This window comes from Lycium barbarum, chromosome 1 (assembly GCF_019175385.1).
Source record: "Lycium barbarum isolate Lr01 chromosome 1, ASM1917538v2, whole genome shotgun sequence".
NCBI classification, from domain to species: Eukaryota; Viridiplantae; Streptophyta; class Magnoliopsida; order Solanales; family Solanaceae; genus Lycium; species Lycium barbarum.
In genome coordinates this window covers 158,781,421-158,801,322 of record NC_083337.1, presented here as the reverse complement: position 1 = coordinate 158,801,322, position 19,902 = coordinate 158,781,421, and the positions used below count along the sequence as shown (strand labels likewise).

General features: G+C 32.7%; 1 protein-coding gene across 2 annotated transcripts; it reads right to left on the bottom strand.

Annotated features, from left to right (window-relative positions):
• Window positions 1-11,748: 11,748 nt before the first annotated feature.
• LOC132600739 (flavonol synthase/flavanone 3-hydroxylase-like) lies at window positions 11,749-14,283 on the bottom strand. Of its 2 annotated transcripts, none has more exons than XM_060314089.1 (4): window positions 13,754-14,283; window positions 12,617-12,944; window positions 12,072-12,364; window positions 11,749-11,987 (listed from the first exon to the last, which is right to left on the bottom strand). In XM_060314089.1, the coding sequence occupies exons 1-3, from the start codon at window positions 14,107-14,109 to the stop codon at window positions 12,092-12,094; spliced, it is 957 nt and encodes a 318-aa protein (XP_060170072.1). In that variant the 5' UTR covers window positions 14,110-14,283; the 3' UTR covers window positions 11,749-11,987; window positions 12,072-12,091. The 2 variants fall into 2 exon arrangements, with proteins under 2 accessions (XP_060170072.1, XP_060170080.1); XM_060314097.1 differs by having other exon boundaries at window positions 12,617-12,938.
• Between the last annotated feature and the right edge of the window lie 5,619 nt (window positions 14,284-19,902).

Sequence of the window (19,902 nt, the reverse complement as noted above, 5' to 3'; positions counted from 1 at the left end):
GTAACAATTTATGACTAAGAATAGGGAAAATCAAACAGCTACGTGTACCCTATGTGGACAAGTATTTAGTTTTAAGCAAGGAACTGGTAAGGATGGTGGAACGGGTACACTAAATGGTCATATGAGAACCAAACATATGGATATTTGGGGAGAACAAACGGGTTCAAATGTGGGGGGGATTCAAATGACGATAGACCCACGAACCGGTAGAAATTTTAAGTATGACAAAAAAAAAGAACGCGTAGAAATAGCTAAAATGGTAGTTTATGAGTGTTTACCATTTTCCTTCCCTCGGGTTTGGGATTTGTTACTTACATTCAACGTTGTTATAACCCGTTATTTTAGGGTATTCCTAGAAGTACTTGTAGAGCCGATGTTATAGATTTATTTAAAAAATATAGATTTTATTTGCGCCATGTATTTAATTCTTTAAATTGTAATGTTTGTCTTACCGCTGATTTGGGTCTTAGTATTAACCATTTAGATTTTTTTGCTATTACATGTCATTGGGTTGATGACAACTGGGTTATGCAAAAAAGAATTATAGTTTTTTTATATGACGAAGGAAAAGGTCGTCACGATGAAAAATTTTTAGCCGATTCAATGTCTACTATAATGAGATTTTTTAACATTTATAGAAAAATAATTTGTATTGCTTTAGATAATGCTTCTAATAATACAAAGGCAATTGGTCTTTTAAAAAGAGAAATAAACCCTCCTCTAAGAAATATTTTTCATGTAAGATGTAGTTGTCACATTTTAAATTTAATTGTTAAAGATGGTCTTGTGCATTTTGATGATTCTGTTCAAAAAGTTAGAAATGCTGTTGCGTTTCTTTTTTGTAATGCTAATAGGGGAAGAATTAGAGATTTTAAGAATGCTTGTGTAGAAAATAACCTTAGACCTAGGAAAATTCAAGTAGAAATTGAGACTAGATGGAACTACACTTACATTATGCTACAACAAGCATATGAGTATAGGATTCCCATACAACAAGTTCACAACAAATATAATACTGATAGTGAGGATTGGTTAACTTTTAAGCATTGGGAAGATGTTAAAGAATGTATTGAACTCTTAGAAAAATTTTATAATGCAACTCTTGTTTTTTCTAGACAATTTTATCCCACGGTAACCGGAATTTTAGCCTACTTAGCGGAAATAGCTAGAGTTTTACAAGAGTATAAATATAAACCCGATTATCAAGTGGCTATATTTGAAATGATAATCAAATTTAAGAAGTATTTTTTTCCCATCCCAACTTTATTTATATTGGGTTCCCTTTTAAATCCTTGTTTAAAAGTGTCTTATACTAAAAATTTGGTTAGTCAAATTTATACATTTTTAGAAATTGAAGAGGGAGTTCAACCATCTTTAGCTGAAGCCGATCTCGCTATTGATGATGAGTTTAGAAGAGTTTTTACTCATTATTCTAGTTTGGAAGAACGTGCTACACCCGTTGCTCCACGCCCTACTACTTCTCAGAGTAGCAAAAAAGGCTTGTCGGGTTTAAAAGTTTTACATTCACAACCAACTTCTTCTTCTTCTACTGCAAACTTTGATGAATTTAACTTTTATGTGATGCAGCCAAATGTGGATATCAGCCAACTGGATGAGGTGGACGTCTTAGCATGGTGGAAGAAGTACAAGGCAAGCTATCCGGTACTTTCAAGAATGACTCGAGATATCCTTACGGTTCAAGTATCAACCGTGGCTTCGGAGAGCGCATTTAGCCAAGGAAGACAGCAAATTGGAGACCATAGACATTCATTATCCGGCTTTAGCTTGCAAGTACTAGTGTGCATTCAAGATTGGATTAGATCGGAGCGACGCAACCAAAACTCAGAAGCGGAGCAAGGCGAAGAGGAAGAAATTGAAGATTTGATAGCTAGTGGACCGGACCAAATGGAAGACTTTGAAGATATTTCCATGAACGAATATGATGTGGGGGAAATTAGCGAAATGGTTCAAAATTGGTGATTTTATTATTGTACTATTTTTGTATAACTCATGTATTATTTGCAAGTTAAAAAAAAATACAACTTGCAAATAAATGTTATCCAAGAATGAATAAAATATATGGCTCATTGAGCTTTCTTCTATTTACTTGTGTTTATATTTTTACTTTTATTAAGTTATGAATATACCTAAAATATACTAAGAATATACTTATAAGTATATTAAGTTATATAGTATACTTAAACATATATAAGTATATATAGTATATAAAGAAAAAATAGTATATATAGTATATAAGTATATAGTATATATAGTATATATATTAAGTTATACACATATATAAGTATATAAGTATATATAGTATATATAGTATATAGTATATATATTAAGTATATATAGTAGATATGTATATATAGTATATATATTAAGTTATACCTATATATATATATATAGTATATATATTAAGTTATACATATATTTAGTATATATATTAAGTTATACATATATATATAAATATATATACTATATTTAGTATATATATATTAAGTTATACATATATATAAGTATATGTAAGTTATACATATATATGTATACGAAAAGCACTATTCTGTATTGCTGACTTGCTGTTAGGCTGTTAGTCAGTAAATATTTAAACTTTAATTATAAAGTTGTATAGCATATGAAAATATAGCTACAATATACAAATAAATACTATAATATATATATATATAATACAAAAAACAAAAAAAAAATATTTTAAGCAATCCAAACCGGACCGGTTTCAGTTTGGACTTTAAAACCGGTAAACCAGAACCGGTTAAACCGGAACCGGTTAGGCGGTTCTGGTTTTGGAACCGGAACCGGCCGGTTTCCTAACCGGTTCCCGATCCGGTTCCGGTTGGAACCGGTTAACAGGCATAACGGTAGCAAGTGGTTATATTAGATTTCACTTTTTATTTCTCCACGTAAGATGTAGGCAGTGAAATACAACAATGCTGGCGGTATGTACCAATTGTGACAAAGTAGGTTCAAAATTATAAAAATAAAAGTAATAATTAATGCGAAACAATAAAATCAAACGAGGAGTCTTATCTTCGTCTTAATAAATTATTACAAAAATCAAAACAATTCATAGTTTTGTATTTTTCTCCTGCTTCATATTTTCTCAGATAACAGGAACTTATTAGTATTAATGTATTTACAGACAAAACTCGTTTGACAGCAATGATATGACATTATCCAAGTCGTCAAATTCAAAAGTGACAATGCCTCGAGATTGTAATTGTCATGGTTGTACAATTGTAAAAACTTTAGTGTGAAGTTCAATCCTATGGAAGTTTAAATGTTTGGACATAAAATTATCCTCGCTTTCAGTTTCAAATTACATATTTGCCATAAAATGTGTAGTAGTTTAGAAAATAGAAAAAGTACTTACTATAATTTATTTTTAAAGAATTACTAGTAGACCCACTGGCTTTGTGCGTATTACTCAGTTTACTGTTCCTTTTCTCCGCGAGAAAAGAGAGCATCAAATTAGCAAAGGGGCTGAGGGTCCATTTGCACTTTTGCAGGACAAGTGCTGATCTTTTTCTATTTTTGTAAAACATACTAATTTGGTGTGTTAAGACGAAAAAAATAATCTGTCCCATCTATTACTGTATTCTTTAATTTTATACTAAAATGGTAGAACAAATTTGTCCTTTCCCACAAGAAAAGCACAATCTCCATCCTGTCCTAATTAGTTTGGAATTTAGTTAATTGTCCGACCACCAAACCAGAACGCATTATAGATCATCATTCTTCCTTTCTTTCATCATAGTTTTTTAGGGTGAAAATTATTATTTTAAAAATCAAACTCCCCCTCAATTTTGAATAATAGATATTCTTCCTCCTTCGTTTAATGCAATGACTATTTCACTCTTATTTTTTTCAATCCTCTATTTCTATAATACATTTTTATATTATAATATAATATTTATCTTTTCAATGTTGATATTTATAGATTCTTATTTAAGTTCACTAACATTATAACTAGAATAATACTTTTAGAAATTTATGACAAAATCTAATTCTATTTTTTATGATTGTTATTTTAATATTACATGCAGTAAGTATCTATTCTATTCTACTCTATATAAGTATGGATCCAAAAATTTGTCGTCCTCGCAGCCCAAAGAGACCCGGGGGTATATATTTTTCTTTGACTAATACACATGGGGTAGTTGCATACGTTGCTATTATTTTTTGTTCGCAAATTTCTCTTTTTTTTTTTTTAACCATACAACTTTCTCTTTCTTAAAGCATTTCCACATCAGCCTTTGTAATTGGTCTATATTAAAATCATAGTAACATTTGTGAATCTCTTTTTTTGCTCCTTATTAAATTAATTTTTTGTCCTTCATCTCTAAATATTTGTCACGTTTCACTTTTTGAGGGTGAAGCTAAATAAATATTACTCCCTCCGCCCTAAGTTGAATGTCTTATTACACAGAGTTTAAGAAATAAAGAGAAACTTTTTAATCTTATGGTCTAAAATTGAAGATGTGTGTAGTCCATTAAATCTTGTGGTCTTAATTTTTCATGTATATTTTTGGAATTGGAAAACTTACTAAATATAGATAGAGACATTCTTTTAAGAACAGACCAGAAAGAAAAGTAAGAATACTAGACGGAGGGAGTAATCAACATTTTTCAAATATTTCACTATATTAATAGGAGAATTGCAATTTTTAGCATTTTCAAATAGTTTTTTAATATCTAAAATTTAATTTAAAAATATTAAATTATTTTTGAATTAATCTAATCCAATTTAGCTTAGAAGATTAGTCAAATTGTATTTCGAAAAACAGAACGTCATAAAAATTTTGGGACGGAGGGAATATATTATTTGTCCTTATACATTCTGGTAAAATTTATGCAATTTTAGAGTGAAATTTTCTTTTACAACTGGAGCATTTATTAGGTCATACTATATCTTTTACTAAACCTCCAATATTTCACTTCTTTAGTGAGCTTACATGTACTTATAAAGATTCGTCCTAAAATTATTTTTACGCATAATTGTAAAATATTTTACTTTATTATGTATTTTAATTATTATTTGTTGATATATTGTAAGATCATTACTTAGATTAATATGTGTAAAAGCTCAAAATTAAGGTTATAAATTATAGTATAAATTTAGAGTTATTGAAAAAAATTGTTGTGTTATATGATTCTAGAAGATGAAAATATGAGTGTCTAATACGGATGAAAGTCAAATACATCATTAAATCTGAAATGAGTTCAAGATAAACACAAAATGACTTTGAAGTGGCGAAAAATTAAGTGTCTGCTACATGTTTGGTCGGATTCAATCGGTAGCGTTTTGGTTCAGACTCTTTATTTGTCTTAATAGTTCATTGAGTATGTATAGACTATTAATTTAGAACGAAGTAAATTAAAATAGTTAGAATTCAGAATCCATGAAGTTCAAATTTTTGCTCCACGTCTAATTTGAAGTAAATTTCATTAAAGATAAAAATTAAGATGTTAAAGGAATGAAACGAACATTTTGCTTTTATATATTGAAAATATCCTTATTTGAAATTTTAATAACTATACCATAAAAGGGTGTAATATAAATTGGTTTTTAATTAAAATATCTACTTTATATATTGTGTTTGGGCTGGGGCTCAGCACGGGCCTCATGAAACTAGTATGTGTATGTACATGCATGTGTGTATATTTAAGTTTCACATCTCTGTTATTATATATTGTTTATATAAATAAACAAGGGGTTGTCACTAATGGAATATTTCTTAAATTATAATAAAATTCATTTCTAGTATAAATAAATCATTTTTAAAACTTTCCTCTATTTTTTTTTAATTATTTTTACATTACATGCATAGGAATATATTCATAAAGTTAGTATGGCCTGCAATTTTTCACTCGTATAAATAAATATTTAAGTTTTGATTTTTTTTAATATTTTTTTTGTTTATTCTATTAATTTTTATTATTATATAACATCATTAACTTATATATAATCAATTAGTATTTCTCACTCTTTTCTTCGCCTAGAAGATAATAGGAGTATTTATTTTTTATAAGAAATTTGTTACATGAATTAAAAAATGAAAAATCTCATGATTTTAAAAAAGTAAAAAGAAGACAAAAGTTGATAATGTAAGGGTAAAATACGCATTTAAAAAAGTCAATTAGGATAAAGAGAGGGGGGTGGGGGGTGGGGGGGTGGGGGTGAGAATGTCTATTATTCAAAATTGAGGGGGGAGTTCGATTTTTAAATCATAGTTGGGGGATGTAAATGATTTTCACCCTATTTTTTTTTTTATAAATCAACGCTAATTTGTGTTTTTGGTTGTTAATCAATTTAAGATTTCAGTCATAGAAGTGTTTGGAAGTGTCAGAAGCATAATGAGATGCATACTCTAAAAAAAGTGGAAAGTTAGTAAATTCTTATTTTGATTTTTGTGATATTTGACTAAATAGATTTAACTTTTAATTAATTGAGTAGTGTGTTTTAGTCCATTTATGTAGGAAGTATATTATATTTGTACTATTTTTAGAACACAATTATATTACCATCGAATATGAAAGTAACAACACAAACTTATCAAATAATTATGGTTACTTTGTGGATATTCCACTAAAAAAGGGATCAAAAATGTACATTTCAATTAATTAAAGGTTAAATATACTTAATTCGATATCACAAGGACCAAAATTAGAATCTATCAATAACTGGGGGATCAAAAGTATTATTAACCCCTAAAATTAGTAAATTTTTTCAAGACTTACAGCACATTTCAAAGTTAAGTCAAGTCAGGGACTTAATATTTTTCTGTTTGACGACCATTAATTTGATAGCTAAGCTCAATAGTCCGTTTAATTTGAATTGGTGTTGAGTAAGCTCACTAACAGGGTGAAGCCATTCTATCATGAAAGATTCTCTATATTCAGAGCTCAAATATGAGGAATTTTAAATTTTAAATCAGCTGATGACAAAGTGACAAATGAGATAGTATATAAAGTACCCTTACCTCTAAAACTTTTTTGATATATAGTTAGAGAACGTACTGACGTACTGTTGCTCGTAACCTCAAATCCTGGATGTGAATCAAATGATAATTAACGAATCTGAAACTAGGATAAGGTATTAAAATGAACCGTCAAAGAAACAGCATCGCAAAGATAATCAAGTTAACAAGAGTCCTTTTCCATTGCCAAAGTGTTACAAAAAGTTGGTTGAGACACTGGATGCTTGATTTAATTACTTAGTAAGCTCCTCCCTCATAAGTAAGAAAGTTCAATTACAGTGAATAAAGAGAGGGACGGACGAGAGTTCTAATAAGAAACAACTTTTATTAGTTGTAGCGATTAGCGAAGCAAGAAACTTCACAGAAGTCAGTCAAAATAGGAGAAGATAAAAATGCCTAGTAATTATTTCTATGGATAAAATAAAAGTTCTTCTCTTTTTTGTTTTCCAAGCTAAAATTTCTGAGTGAAGAAAGAAGAGCAGAAACCTCAAATACTGGATGTGAATCAAGTGATAAACTGATAATTAACGAATCTGAAAGTGGGATAAGATATTCAAAAAAGATGTAACTATCAGAGAATCGCATTTTGCAGATAAATCAACTTAGCAAAAGTCATTTTCTGTTGCCTTTTAGTGTCTTGTCCCCACGCTAAATTGAGAAAAACCCCACATAAGATATCTCAATATCTTATCTAGACAAGCTTTGTGGAAGCCAATGAAAACACAGAAATAATGACCATCTCATATCTCATTATGATTTCTAAGGATCTACAGGGACAGCATCTACAGAGTTGGAGAAAAACACCAACACGTAGTTCCAGCAGGAGTTGGATTAGTTGCCTTTTATTTGTCATCTTATGCTTTTCCTATTTAATGTGAAAAAAGGTAATCTTGACCTTAAGTGGGTTTTCAGTTAAAGGATAATTAACCTGTTCAGCTCAAAATTACCAATTTATTATTACCCCTTGACTCCTTTTTATCACTAGATATGTTGTTGTTGTTTTGAGTCCTTTTTATATGTTGTTTAAGGTTTTAACAAACATATATTGAGAAAATCATTTAATATCATTAATCATAAGGCATGCTCTACTCTATTATTTTTATCTCTTCTTTAAATGAGTAATTAATGACTATATGCTTCCTTGAAATAGTAAGAGTAGAATTTTTTTTTAAAAAAGAAGTGATTAATGCCTTGTCAAGGCATCTTTGTGATGCCACCTGATAATTGAATTTGGACTTAATTGAGTGTAATTATATTACATGCATGACCTGTTGTTTGGCTAAGTAATTACTTGGTTAGCATGATGTGTAATTAAAGGAGAGCGGGTATTTACGCTCTCCAATTCTCAAGGAGAAGACTGCAATTGGTAGTAATTACAATATGGTGTAATGATATACCATATGACTTTTGCAATTCTTTCTTTTTTATTTTTAGAATTTCTTGTATACACATATATTCGTCGCACATTAAAACTGTTCACATGTTCATCTAAAAAAAGTTTATGTAATTTTTCAATTAATTTTGTTTTAAAATAAAAAATATTAAACTATATAATTACACTTATATAATGAAACATAATACTAATAAATTTATTATAATAACGTTATAACAAACAAACCGGATACGAGAGAATACCAAATAATTATTGGGGCACCAAGAGCTATGAATTCGAGTGTTGGTAAACACACATAGCTATAACTATTAAACTGGTGTTTTAACTAGATAAAAATAGTAAAATTTGAGGGGTTTAAGGTTAGAGATCAAGATTGTGCGTTACGTTGGTTGAATGATTAAAGAGGAAATGATGATTGCTCATGGCCATACTTTTTCAATCACAAGAAGAAGACAACGCCACGACACCAACAATTAGAAAAAAAATCTTTCCAATTAAAGTACTGTAAAACGATGATGCATGCAGACACAGGTGTGCAGAGAAAACGATATAACCAAAAATAGTCCTCATGATTTTGTTATGTCACTCTGGATGAGCATTAACATTTTCCTTTTTGTCAAAATGGGACCTACCTCAAATAGATGAAGCTGAAATTGATTGTGAAACTAAGTGTAGCGCACTGTGGTAGATATATAGGAAGATATGCTAGGAGGTAATTAAAAAGGTTAGATAATTAAGGTTTACCACTTTGTCCAGGTCTTCGTAACCTCTTTAGCTTACAAGCTAAGTAAACTCGATTAAATTTCTTCATTACAACCAAAATATATAAAGTATGTTTGATGGAAAAGACAATTTCCACTACCTTTTACTGAAAGTACTTCAAGAATTCAAAATGCGAAAAGTGAGAGGCTACTACAAGAAGGGGTAGTAGGTAAAACAAGTGCAACGGCCTGAAAGTCATTAATCTACACCGCGTTAATTTGATCACTTTATTAGTCAATGACTTAATTAGTCAGTGAGAAGCTAATGAGAACTTAAACTCCTTTTTACATTCAGTTGGTGTGTTAATTGATAGAACGGTGAAAATTTAACTCAGAGTTATCGTCTCACCTATTCTACGTAGGTTGTAAGAATTGGTCGCTCATTACTTTGAGGAGAGCCAATTAGTTTGAAGAAATTGCACGGTTTTCCCTTCAAATGAGTTGGTCTTTAATTCTTGCCCTTCAAATGGGTTGGTCTTTAATTTTCACTCTTCAGCAACCGAATTTATACCTAGCAGGACATAAGTTTTTTAAACATGCGCGGCATAACATGTGATATATTATGATGCGAAAATATAAACTTATACTCAGCAAAAAAAATTGTTTGTTATGAGGGCAAAAATCAAAGACCAGCACAACATAGGGGTATAAGAGTCAATAACCCGTTACGTTTTGCATGTATGTTGTACTCCTCTCTCTGGGCCCAATTGCTAGAACTCGGTTGCAGTCAGCCCCTTTGTTCTAATAGGCCCAAGTCTTGCTTGACTGGCCCTACTGACTTGCATAGTACAAAGAGAGCACTTACGAGATCCATTCACCATCATTTTGAACCTCAGACTACATCCTTTTTTTATGTCATTTCTTTTGCATGGATTGCCCTTCTTTTGGGGTGGTCTTTAAATTTTGCCCCTCATATTTGTGTTCTTTAAGTTTTTCCCTTCGCTTGGATACCTGAGGTTCTGGGTTCGAACCCTCGCTCAGGCATAAAATAAAAAAATAATTTCGCAAGGCAGGGCTGGGGGGAGTGTATGCCGGATCCGGCATACAATCCTTAAGGAAAAACTAAAGTTATGCCGGAGGGGGCAGACTTTGCCTTGAGACATATATATATATATATATATATATATATTTTACTTTTCAAGGCAAACTTTTAATTATGCCTTAAGGAAAAGTTCCGCCTTATGGGGCATACTTTTAGTTATATTTTATGGGGCACACTTTTAGTTATAGTGTGCCCCATAAAATATAACTAAAAGTATGCCCCATAAGGCGGAACTTTTCCTTAAGGCATAACTAAAAGTTTGCCTTAAGGAAAAGTTCTGCCTTATGAGGCACACTTTTGGTTATGCCTTAATTAAAAGTCTGCCCCATAAGGCATAGTTCCTTAAGGAAAAGTTTTGCCCCATAAGCCATAACTAAACTATGCCTTGAGGAAAAGTTATGCCCCCTCCGGCATAACTTTAGTAATTCCTTCACAAGTTTATGCCGGTGGGGGCATACTTTTAATGGGCAAACTTTTATGCCGGACCCGGCATAAACTTGTGAAGGAATTATCAAAGTTATGCCGGACCCGGCATACTCATGCCAAGTCTGCCCATAAGGCATAAGTATGCCGGGTCCGGCATAACTTTGGTAATTCCTTCACAAGTGTATGTCGGTGGGGGCATAACGAAATTTAAACTCTGTCTTGCGATTTTTTTTTAAAATTTTGACTGTGTGTGGATTCGAACCTGGAACCCATAGGTTTTAGCCGAAGGGCAAAATTTAAAGATTTCAAATATGAGGGGCAAAATTTAAAAACCACCCCAAAAGAATTGCCCTTTTTATGTAATGGACGGGTAGGGCTCTAGACCTAACCCTCCATGGTGAATTCTGATTAAAGAAAGTTCCTCCTATAAATTGGCCTTTAAATGTTATGTTTCTGGACTACTATGATATGGTAAAGAAATTAGTGCTTTACCTCGTATAGCTCGAGTTCGTATCATATCCTATAACTGTCGTGAACAAATAGTATAAACAGAATTCAGAAATTTCAGATGATAGTTTTGGTTCAGTCTATCTGCAGGAAGGATATAAGTTCTTAAATTAGTTAAGTTGAACAACTTAATATTACCGCGCTGCACCATCTAGAGGCACATTTTATAACTCACATGGAGCCTTCGTTTTGTCCACTTCATGTGGATTTCATTATGTACTACTGTTAAAACTAGCTAACCTCTTTACCTCAAGCTTTGAACAACCTTTTAGCATTTCAAGGGGTTTATCATTAAAAATCTCAATGTTCTTCGTTCAGTCTGCCTTAATCGGGAGAGTTAAATCTAATCAGAAAAGGATTGACGAATGTGATTGAGCAAAGTAGATTAAATTCGATTAGAGGATTTGGGACAAAAAGAAGATCGACATACTCTCTTTGACTATTGTACCTATAGGAATGTGAACTATTTGGTTTTAACAGGAAATTAATTCAATGCGTTACACCATTATTTGGAGCAATCTTGGAGGAAATCATGATTGGCAATGAGCCAATATGGACTATGAAAATTCATTCTTTAGAAGCAATTTGGCGGATATCATCAGCAGCAACAAGCTAATATGGTCTATGAACATTCTACTCTCTGATACCATATGAAGTAATTTGCAAGTTTATCTTGTCCAAGATATTCGAATGAATCAAACAATCTCAAAATATGGCCAAAAGAAAAATAGAAGAATCGAAAGTTGAACTGGAGGGCGAGTCACTAGAGAAAAGGCTTGCCCCACTGACTATCAGAAAGATTACCGCAAGAGGGGAAATGCTATTGAATTTGAAAATTCCAGAAGCAAACAAGAGAGCTGTAAATTTATAAAAATCAGTATCAGAAAATTGTGAAAATGGCGAGATCATAGGCTAATTTCTTACAAGCTACAAGACGTTACCTTTTATTTTTTGTCTAACATCACTCCTCGGGGATTGCATAGTGCGATATGGTAATCTCGTCTTCAAGCCTGGTAACGTGCTTAGACTTGTTTTCTTTTCTTTTCTGTATATACTCTTTGTACAAGAATGGTCTGTACTTTGGTTTTTCTGCAATCTCCTTTGTAAACTGGGGTAGTGGTTGAACCAACTTGTCCCCTGACAAACTGTAGAAGAATGCAAATGAATTCCTTGATCTTCCATTAGGTCTCAACACCCTATGCGTTGGACTCTTGAATTTATCATTGGTAAGGACCTGGTCAAGTTGTAACAATCAGAATTTCAGATGATTCTTAAGATTTAACTACATCAAGGAACTCGAGATTGTAGATTTCAGGTAAGTTATGAACTTCGCTCTTCTTTCTTGCTAACTATCACCAGAGGGGGTCTACAGTATAGCTATGGGTTCAGGTGAATCCATTAGTTTTTGCCCAGATCCTTTATATGTAGAGTATTGGAAAATCAACTAAATGTCTATACACATTTGACCGTGAACCCAATTATTTACCTGAAGAGCATCACCGATGTTGACAACAAGAGCACCTGGTTGTGGGGCTATTAGGATCCATTCGCCATCCTTTTGAACCTCAAGGCCTGCAACTTCATCTTGTAACACAATTGTGAAGCAACTGACATCTTTATGTGAACTTGCACCTATCCTTTCCTTTTCTGTTGCCGGCAAGTAAAATAAAGCAATGAGGAAATCCCAGCTTCTGTCATTATTGAATTCTTTAAGAACACAGGGAGGAAGCCCCAGGCACTCGCTCAACACTCTCTCGACAACCATCCCTATCTTCAAGAATTGGGAGAATAACTCTTCCATCACCTCTCTGAAACTTGGAAAAAAATTCATCATCTTAATAGCTAATGCTATTCACTTGCAAAACTAGCCCAAGAAATGCAACACCAAAGTTTATTCCCCCAGCAGCCCCCTCTGCAAGGCAATTAAGGGGCTAAATGCATCAAGCTGATGTGTGCTATTAAGATCAAATGTATTGTCTTCTATATGGGATAAGAAGCTTTAGATATGTATGATAAATGACATTAGGTGAAATCGTATAACTAAACTATCTGATTAGATATATGCTTAAACAATATTAAAAATCATCCAATTTGACATAGCTCTCAATTCTCAAAGGTGGAGCTGACATCAATAAAGCTCTGTCCTGGGAATGACGGTTCATGCCTAGTCGAATGGCTCAGAGATAATAAGGATATGGAAGTGTACATTTTCATCTAAGATTGCAGTTTGAGCTCTTATACAGCTTTAAACACATCATCGAATCCACCGTCTAGAGTCGATGGTTTAAAATGAGTATGATCTTATTATATACACAAATATTAAGCCTTTTTTGCATACATATACATAATTCGAGTAGAAAGTACTAGATTCAGTTGAACGTATTGAATCCTTTCTAGATTGTCCTATGTAGCCAATCAACTGAGACTCTTCTTACTACTTAATAGATACCAGACTTTCTTCAATCATAACTGAATTCATGTCTTCTCCAGTGGGAATTCTGATCCCGAATAACTCAATCGAGTCCTAACCTCATTGTTACACAAGCAAATGATCCAGAAAAAGTTTCTTAACCAAAACTGACAAAAAAAGTAGAAGACAAAAGGCTAAAAGTTATGCTCATACCGAAATAGCGGATGATTGTCCGGGAAGATGTTAAAATCTGAACCAGGTGGAAGCATGATGAGATATTCATTGAACTCATAAGAAGGATTAGGCTTCTTGTTATAGCCTGCAGGAACAGGTGCATTAGGCAGTGGACAATATTTGAGTTTGGCTTCAGTTGGAGACTCAAAGAAAGTTTTGGCCAACTTCAGAGCTTGACTAGTGAGATCAAGGGGTACACCATGATTTACAACTTGGAAGAAGCCATAATCAGAACAAGCTTTAGTAATGGAATCTACAATTTTTCTCTTTTCATCATCATATCCTTCTCTAAAGAATGGAGTCAAATCAACTGTTGGTATCTTTGGGGTAGCCATTCGTTAGTTACAACGTGTTGGTTGCTCTAGAATTTGGTTTACATAGTTAGATGGTTTGCGTTGCCCAATAAAATTTTGGAATCTCGATATACTATGTCATTTGGACAGATATATATTATAAACATTGATGGAAAAAGCATACAAAAAGCTAATTTTATATACCTTCATCCTTATGCACGCGCATTTGTTAATGCCATTTCTTAATCATATATATATACTAGATGGCGTATGCCCGTGCGTAATTTGGATTATGGTGTATCTATGTGTATGTAATTGTGTATGTTTGTAAATATTTATGTATTGGATAGTGATAATATATATATTTTATATTGCTAATAAACATACATATACACAAATGTTGTTTGTTTATTGCATTGATGATTGCAATGTCTATGCTTATAACCACCTTTGAAAAGGCCGCAAGATGCTCAATATGGTGTGAGATGAAAATTGAAGCGGGACCAACTTTCAGAAAGTTGTAAATTAAGCAAATAGTTAAAATAAAATATTGACACATAAGGGACCATGTCGACGATCCATTTACCCAACCCAGAACCAGTGTCAGCACGGGCCCAACATATATTTATAATTTAATCGATGTAATTATAAGAATCTTTCAACATATTTTACGATGTTTCTTTGTTACAATTAATCAGCATTTCAAAACTAATTCAATTTTATCTCTACGCAATTTTAAGAAATTTTCAACATATTTGACGACGTTTTTTAAAAGTCACCTAGGAAAAGCTAGAAATTTTGGAAGCATGCATTCTATAATTTGTGTTACAGTATATTTACACAACATATTTATTGGAACTAAAATGAACAAGTTATGAAAAAGTTGTCAACTAATTGAAAAGACAAATGCATCGTGATCCAAAAGTAATAGGTGAGTCCACTGCCCTTTGATTGGCTAGCCCACATGTGACCAACGCCTGTTTGTCTCATTGCCCTTAATATTAGGTGTTTTTGAAAGCAACGAATATTGATTAAAACATAAAAAATATAAATCTGAAAGCTTCAAACAAGTATTATTAGTTGATATTATAATCGTTCAAATACCAATAAAATTAGCTTAGCACTATTCTTAAATATAGCTCAATTTTTTTAAGATAGATAAGAGTAAATTAGCAAATATAGTCTTTTACTTATGATTTCTTAATAGGCGTGCAAAAGTAGATCAGAAATACGGCAACTAATTGTAGACAATAAAAATCTCGTCGAGAAAATAATAATCAAGACATGAAAATATCCCAACAATCGTATAATTTGATTTCAAAAATATAAGTGTTACAATCTCTATGATTCCTCTGATTAGAATTTTCTGTAGTAAATTAAAGGGCTTTTGAGCTTGATCTTGAACTTAATGGATTTGTTCTTGACTCGTACTTGAATTCAAGGGTTTTTGAGTTTGATCTTGAATTTGCTTCTTGATCTCTAGAACTTCTAGAGAAATACTTGAATGCTTGAATGTTTTTAGCTTGTAGAGAAATCTGCAGCGTTTGATTCACGAGCTCTCTCTTGCTTCTTGTTAGAATTTCTTCCTTTTTCTGAATTATGAGACCCCTATTTATTATTTATAGTTGTAGGATGGAAGAGTTGTGATAAGGACGAACTCCTTCCGGCCAATCAGATTTCAGTTGACATTGGTGATATTTGATTGGTCAGAATATGTCACTTGCACACGTGGCACACTTTCATTGGCCATTGATTTGACTAGACATGCTGCATCATTTTGACACGTGGCATGATCCTATTGGTTCATTTGTTTACTTGGCGTGCCACGTCATTTGACACGTGACACTAATTTGGACCTCTAGGAAGATGATATCTTGAGCTTAGCAAAGTGGACTCATCATTTGTAGCCTAATTAAATGGGCTAGCCCAATGCATTTGAACTCCTCTAATAAAATCCATATTTATTAGACCTAAATAATTAACCAAATTATATTAGCTCATAATATTTATTTGAACTAATATATTTTGAATTTACTATAATCCAAATTTCTTTCGGATTTAAATTTAATAAAATTTCGTTATGTACACTAATATTGAACGGAGCCATGTAAAAGAAATGAAAAATGTATAGTCAACACATATATATATATATATATATATATATATATATATTTTAAATAAAGAAAATACAATATTTAGACTTTCAAATAGATTTCCTCAACAACTTTAAAATAGTAATCGATTGACTTATGAAGAACACAAGACTTAAAATAGAGAAGTGGAGCAATAGATCTTTCTGAATTGGTTGAAATTTGCAAGAAGAGACAACAAAATACCATTAAAAGGCTGCAAGGTGTAAAGTTTTGGGGCCCACACCGCAGAGTAGTTGATATTTCTACTATCACGTGCATCAAGTCATTTTGATGGGTGAGTGAAGTGACAGGATTACCCTTGGACGATGACGATCCTGCCTCCTCATCCATGCTTCTATATGGTAGAAAAGAAATATACTACAACTTGGCTCTCCTTTTATTGCGCTCTTAGCAGCCAATTGTCCCTGAATTTTCCTTATCCTTTTCATGTCAGAATTTTCCCGTAAGTTTATCAAGAGTCACCCGCATATTATTAATTTATATCTCTTGAATAATATACTTAATTTTTAAACCAATGAATGGACTTTCAACTTTGGAAGCTTGTTTAAACCAATGAATAAAGGTAAAAGGTCCAAATATGTTAGTACGTTGTTACTGCCAGGCCAACTATGTAAGATGACAATTTACGAGTATGTTATTTATGCCTGGCAACCGGTTCGGGCTAACTGGTTTTAACCGGTAACCGGACCGGTTAAACCGGAACCGGTAGAACCGGTTAACCGGTTCCGGTTAACCGTGTAATGATTTACCGGTCCGGTTTCAATATTTTGAAAATCGAAACCGGTTAAACCGGTAAAATCACCGGACCGGTTAAACCGGTTTAACCGGTGAAAATAAAATAAAAAAAAAAAAACGGAAAGAGCCGTTGGGCCTTAATGGACCGTTGGCAACGGTCCATTTGCAAAAATGGCCGTTGCCAAACGGCCAGTTTTTTAATTTTTGGCCCTCAATTTTTTTTTTTTAACACTTTAACCCATCCCCACCCCTATATAAACCCTTCTTCATTTTCATTTTAATTCACATCAATTCACTCTTCTTCATCTTTCTCTCAAATCTCAATCTCTCAATTATAGTTACTTTGCAATAATTAGCCACAAAGTCTTATTATATTTTCAACTTTCAATTGTTAATTTTGCAATTATAATATTGCTGGTGGAGTTGGTGATTTTGCAACAATCCGAAGTAGCTTTGGTGGATTTGCAATTCTAGCCGCCTTCACTTTGTTGAAAATTAATCCGGCAATTTGGTACCTTCGTTCCAACTCTATCTTTATTTTTCGCAATTTAATTCTAGCAATTTATTTTTCGCAATTTAATTTACGCAATTTAATTCTATCAATTTAATTTGTTGTAATTTATTTTCTTGTGATTTATTTGATTGTGATTTAAATTAATTCTATTTAATAATGTCAAAGAGATTAAGACGTGGTGCCGGTAGTAGTAGTCGTACTGTTAGGGGTGCGCTTAATGAGGAAACATTTGTGGAAGAAACACCTAATTTAGGTATTGATGTTGGTGGAAATAATCCACTTTTAGGTCATGAGGCAATGCAACAACATTTTACCGACACTTTTAATGAAGACTTAGATGATGATGATGATGAAACACAACCCCCCGAAAATCCCATAGGAGATACATGTCCTGCACAATCACATACACAAGACAAACCGCCTAGAACTCGTAAGCCAACAACTAAAGTTTGAAAATTTATGACTAAGAATAGGGAAAACCAAGCAGCTACGTGTACCCTATGTGGACAAGTATTTAGTTTTAAGCAAGGAACTGGTAAGGATGGTGGAACGGGTACACTAAATGGTCATATGAGAACCAAGCATATGGATATTTGGGGAGAACAAACGGGTTCAAATGTGGGGGGGATTCAAATGACGATAGACCCACGAACCGATAGAAATTTAAGTATGACAAGAAAAAAGAACGCGTAGAAATAGCTAAAATGGTAGCTTATGATTGTTTACCATTTTCCTTTCCCTCGGGTTTGGGGTTTGTTACTTACATTCAACGTTGTTATAACCCGTTATTTGAGGGTATTCCTAGAAGTACTTGTAGAGCCGATGTTATAGATTTGTTTAAAAAATATAGATTTTATTTGCGCCATGTATTTAATTCTTTAAATTGTAATGTTTGTCTTACCGCTGATTTGGGTCTTAGTATTAACCATTTAGATTTTTTTGCTATTACATGTCATTGGGTTGATGACAACTGAGTTATGCAAAAAAGAATTATAGCTTTTTTATATGACGAAGGAAAAGGTCGTCATGATGGAAAAATTTTAGCCGATTCAATGTCTACTATAATGAGATTTTTTAACATTTATAGAAAAACACTTTGTATTGCTTTAGATATGCTTCTAATAATACAAAGGCAATTGGTCTTTTAAAAAGAGAAATAAACCCTCCTCTAAGAAATATTTTTCATGTAAGATGTAGTTGTCACATTTTAAATTTAATTGTTAAAGATGGTCTTGTGCATTTTGATGATTCTGTTCAAAAAGTTAGAAATGTTGTTGCGTTTCTTTTTTGTAATGCTAATAGGGGAAGAATTAGAGATTTTAAGAATGCTTGTGTGGAAAATACCCTTAGACCTAGGAAAATTCAAGTAGAAATTGAGACTAGGTGGAACTACACTTACATTATGCTACAACAAGCATATGAGTATAGGATTCCCATACAACAAGTTCACAACAAATATAATACTGATAGTAAGGATTGGTTAACTTTTAGGCATTGGGAAGATGTTAAAGAATGTATTGAACTCTTAGAAATTTTTTATAATGCAACTCTTGCTTTTTCTAGACAATTCTATCCCACGGTAACTGGAATTTTAGCCTACTTAGCGGAAATAGCTAGAGTTTTACAAGAGTATAAATATAAACCCGATTATCAAGTGGCTATTTTTGAAATGATAATCAAATTTAAGAAGTATTTTTTTCCCATCCCAACTTTATTTATATTGAGTTTCCTTTTAAATCCTTGTTTAAAAGTGTCTTATACTAAAAATTTGGTTAGTCAAATTTATACATTTTTAGAAATTGAAGAGGGAGTTCAACCATCTTTAGCTGAAGCCGATCTCGCTATTGATGATGAGTTTAGAAAAGTTTTTACTCATTATTCTAGTTTGGAAGAACGTGCTACACCCGTTGCTCCATGCCCTACTACATCTCAGAGTAGCAAAAAGGGCTTGTCGGGTTTAAAAGTTTTACATTCACAGCCAACTTCTTCTTCTACTGCAAACTTTGATGAATATAACTTTTATTTGATGCAGCCAAATGTGGATATCAACCAACTGGATGAGGTGGACGTCTTAGCATGGTGGAAGAAGTACAAGGCAAGCTATCCGGTACTTTCAAGAATGGCTCGAGATATCCTTACGGTTCAAGTATCAACCGTGGCTTCGGAGAGCGCATTTAGCCAAGGAAGACAGCAAATTGGAGACCATAGACATTCATTATCCGGCTTTAGCTTGCAAGTACTAGTGTGCATTCGAGATTGGATTAGATCAGAGCGACGCAACCAAAACTCAAAAGCGGAGGAAGGCGAAAAGGAAGAAATTGAAGATTTGATAGCTAGTGGACCGGACCAAATGGAAGACTTTGAAGATATTTCCATGACCGAATATGATGTGGGGGAAATTAACGAAATAGTTCAAAATTGGTGATTTTATTA

Bases quoted from the DNA above. Each gene is read 5' to 3' on its own strand.
- LOC132600739 (XM_060314089.1), bottom strand. From the start codon at position 14,109: ATGGCTACCCCAAAGATACCAACAGTTGATTTGACTCCATTCTTTAGA. The intron at 12,945-13,753 runs GTATGAGCATAA...TTTTTTTCCAAG, and splicing joins GACAATCATCCGCTATTTCG to TTTCAGAGAGGTGATGGAAG. The intron at 12,365-12,616 runs GTAAATAATTGG...CAACTTGACCAG, and splicing joins ACATCGGTGATGCTCTTCAG to GTCCTTACCAATGATAAATT.